General features: G+C 30.0%; 1 protein-coding gene across 2 annotated transcripts in view; it reads right to left on the bottom strand.

The window, feature by feature from the left end:
- LOC106472295 (receptor expression-enhancing protein 1-like) overlaps positions 1–2,016 on the bottom strand; it is a 47,232-nt gene extending 45,216 nt beyond the window's left edge. The window contains exon 1 of one of the 2 annotated variants that reach the window (XM_013932928.2): positions 1,775–2,016. In XM_013932928.2, the coding sequence (XP_013788382.1) occupies positions 1,775–1,806 (32 nt within the window). In that variant the 5' untranslated portion in view covers positions 1,807–2,016. Of the gene's footprint in view, positions 1–347; positions 408–1,774 lie in introns of those variants that run through there. The other variant, XM_022400895.1, reaches the window with a different exon arrangement.
- Between the last annotated feature and the right edge of the window lie 689 nt (positions 2,017–2,705).

Genomic DNA, 2,705 nt, shown 5'->3' with positions numbered 1-2,705 from the left:
ACTCAAATATAACTGTATAATGCTCTTTGGACTTAGAACTAATTATATATTGACCAGCAAATTTGTGTTGCAAAAAAATTTGAAATTTCTGTAATTCTTTTCATAGAATAAATGTTGATAGTAATTTTATTCATGGTTTAACACATTATGTTTTAGGTAATAATTGAACAAGTGGTATTTCCAAAATTTATTTTGCCAAATAAAAAAAAAATATTTACCTACCTACCCACATTATAAATCAGTTTAGGGTTACAAACAAAAATACTTTTAAGCCTAGCCTTATTCAAATACCTAAGTTCTATAAATCCTTATGCTTTTCAAGTATATGTTTAGAGCTTTCAGCCTACCTCAATGACTGATGCTTGTTAACCAGGAGTCATTTTATTCTTTCCATCTTGTCCATTCTTTCTTATAAATGAATTGAAGTATTATCACTGATGTGTCACAAAATGTTTAGGTTAAGTGTCCTAAAAAGAAAAAAGATGCATTCTTCCTCCCACATTTTGGTCCCAACTCCCACCCATGCTCATTGGCATTGTCTATAGAACTGACCAGATTGTTAACACTAAGAGGAATATGTATATGCATGTTCATTTTAGTGTAGAAATTGTGAAACCATGAAAACAGTTACTAAAATTTACAGAAAAGAAAAAACATTCTCAGTAAAATTATATCCTGAAAAGTGACCTTTGAAGTCATAAAACTGGTAGAAGAAAGTAGTAAAAAACAGAATAGTCTGATATTCAAGTTTTCCTATATATATATATATATTTAACATTGCCTTAACTTCAGTTGTGTGCAAGTTTTTTATATACAAACTTGTCACCTTTTATTAGTTTTACTGCCTAGTTTTTTTAATAAAACATCATCTGGATTTATGGATTCCAAACCTTTAACAGTCTTACATGTTTGATGTTTAAACTGGGGAAGCCCAGATACAAAATTTGTTCTACAAAATGATCAATCTTTTTTTTTTGTCTGGTGGTAAATTTGTGGAATGTTCATGCAGTCTTTGGTGGATAGATAGACATGATATATTTAAGTTAGATTAAAATATTTATGTTTTGGCTTAAGGATGATCTTGATGAACCCTCTATAACTTTACTTTTATTGTATTCTTACATTTTAATATGTATATTACAATAATGAGTCCACGGATTTCTAGGCAAAAACTGATCACACAATTAACAACTACCAACACTGCTAAAATATAAACATTTTCACAATATAATTAACTTTTACATCTTAACATAAAAACAGCTAATTCAATTGTATGTAAATTTATGAACAAACTATGTGTTCTGCAGTGTTACTACTATTATTCTACTTCTAACATATGATAAAGTGATAAACCTAACATGTCCGAGTGTAACTGTAACTTGTAACAATAGCACTCACACACACACACAGTTAATCTTATAAATATATAGTATATAAAGATTCTAAGTTGCTTTTTATAGTATCTCGAACTTAGTTATATTTTTTTTAAGTTCGAACATTTTAGTAACAACTATATGTCAAAAAAAAATATTTTGAACTTTCTTATTAAATATTGATTAAGAATTATCGTAAAATTAAACTTCAAAATTAACTTCAGTAACCAGTACTAATGACAGTAGCTGATACTTACCAAAACAGGCTTAGAGTTAGACTTAGGGTAGAAATACAGTTAGTACATAGTCAAACATACTATTACTACTCTATCATTATATTATTATTATTATTAAACTTATTTCAACCGTAAGCCTAGCCAATGAGCAGTGGTAATACTTACATAACTATACGAGAAATTAATGCAGAAACCATGACAGTAAATCCTTAAGAAGGTTATTAACAATTCGGAATTAGTTAATGCTCCTTAAAAACAGTGTACCTATCTCTTTAACAATTTTATAATATTTGAAAGTTAAAATACTAATGGCAAGGTTAACACTGCTACTACACTATAAGTTATAATCGTGTATCTCTGCATCGCTACACTACAGTTTGGAACTCGCCATCTTTAATAATGACGTCAAGCAATTTTAGCGCTCATCTTTCTCCTGTGGCATGAAAAAAGTATCATCACAGGCTGTTTCCTTCACGTAATAAACGAAGCCATGTGTAATTGAATATCATTTTGTTTATTTTGCGTTTTAACTAAATGTATTAGATGTACGAATAAATTGGTGTTGTAGTGCTTGTCATATTATTAACTATAATAATAACGGATCCGTTGTATAAATCAATAATTAGCCTTTTAAGGAGTATTGGCGCAATGTCCGTTCTTTTATCTTAGTAGGGACAATGAGTTGTTGAAGAGAGATCAAAGGAATACTACTAAGATGATTCTGGGGAATGTGAAAGTATAATGAGAACTCTTAACTTGTTGTCTCCCTTAAAAATGGTAAGGTCAAGAGTGATTTAACTGACGTATTCAAATAATTAAGGGAACTGATAGAACTGAAGCATCGTTTTTTGTTGTTGTTTTTTTTACCTTTTGTTTTCATGTTGAATTCTGAGGACATAATGGCATGCAAGAAGTTATAAATTTCAGTTGAGGCAATCTATTTATCCAGTGGGATAGTAATACCATGAACACAGTAATGACATAATGTTTCTGCCAGAGTATCAGTATATGTAGCGCCACAAATTTGGTCAGACGTGATGTTTGACCCTAAAGATGACTTAGTGAGCCTGATTCCCATGGTCAGTACTTGGTGAAC

Source organism: Limulus polyphemus, unplaced genomic scaffold, assembly GCF_000517525.1.
Source record: "Limulus polyphemus unplaced genomic scaffold, Limulus_polyphemus-2.1.2 Scaffold5225, whole genome shotgun sequence".
Lineage (NCBI taxonomy): Eukaryota > Metazoa > Arthropoda > Merostomata > Xiphosura > Limulidae > Limulus > Limulus polyphemus.
Note: the sequence above shows the minus strand (reverse complement) of the source record. Positions and strands in the feature narration are given on the sequence as shown.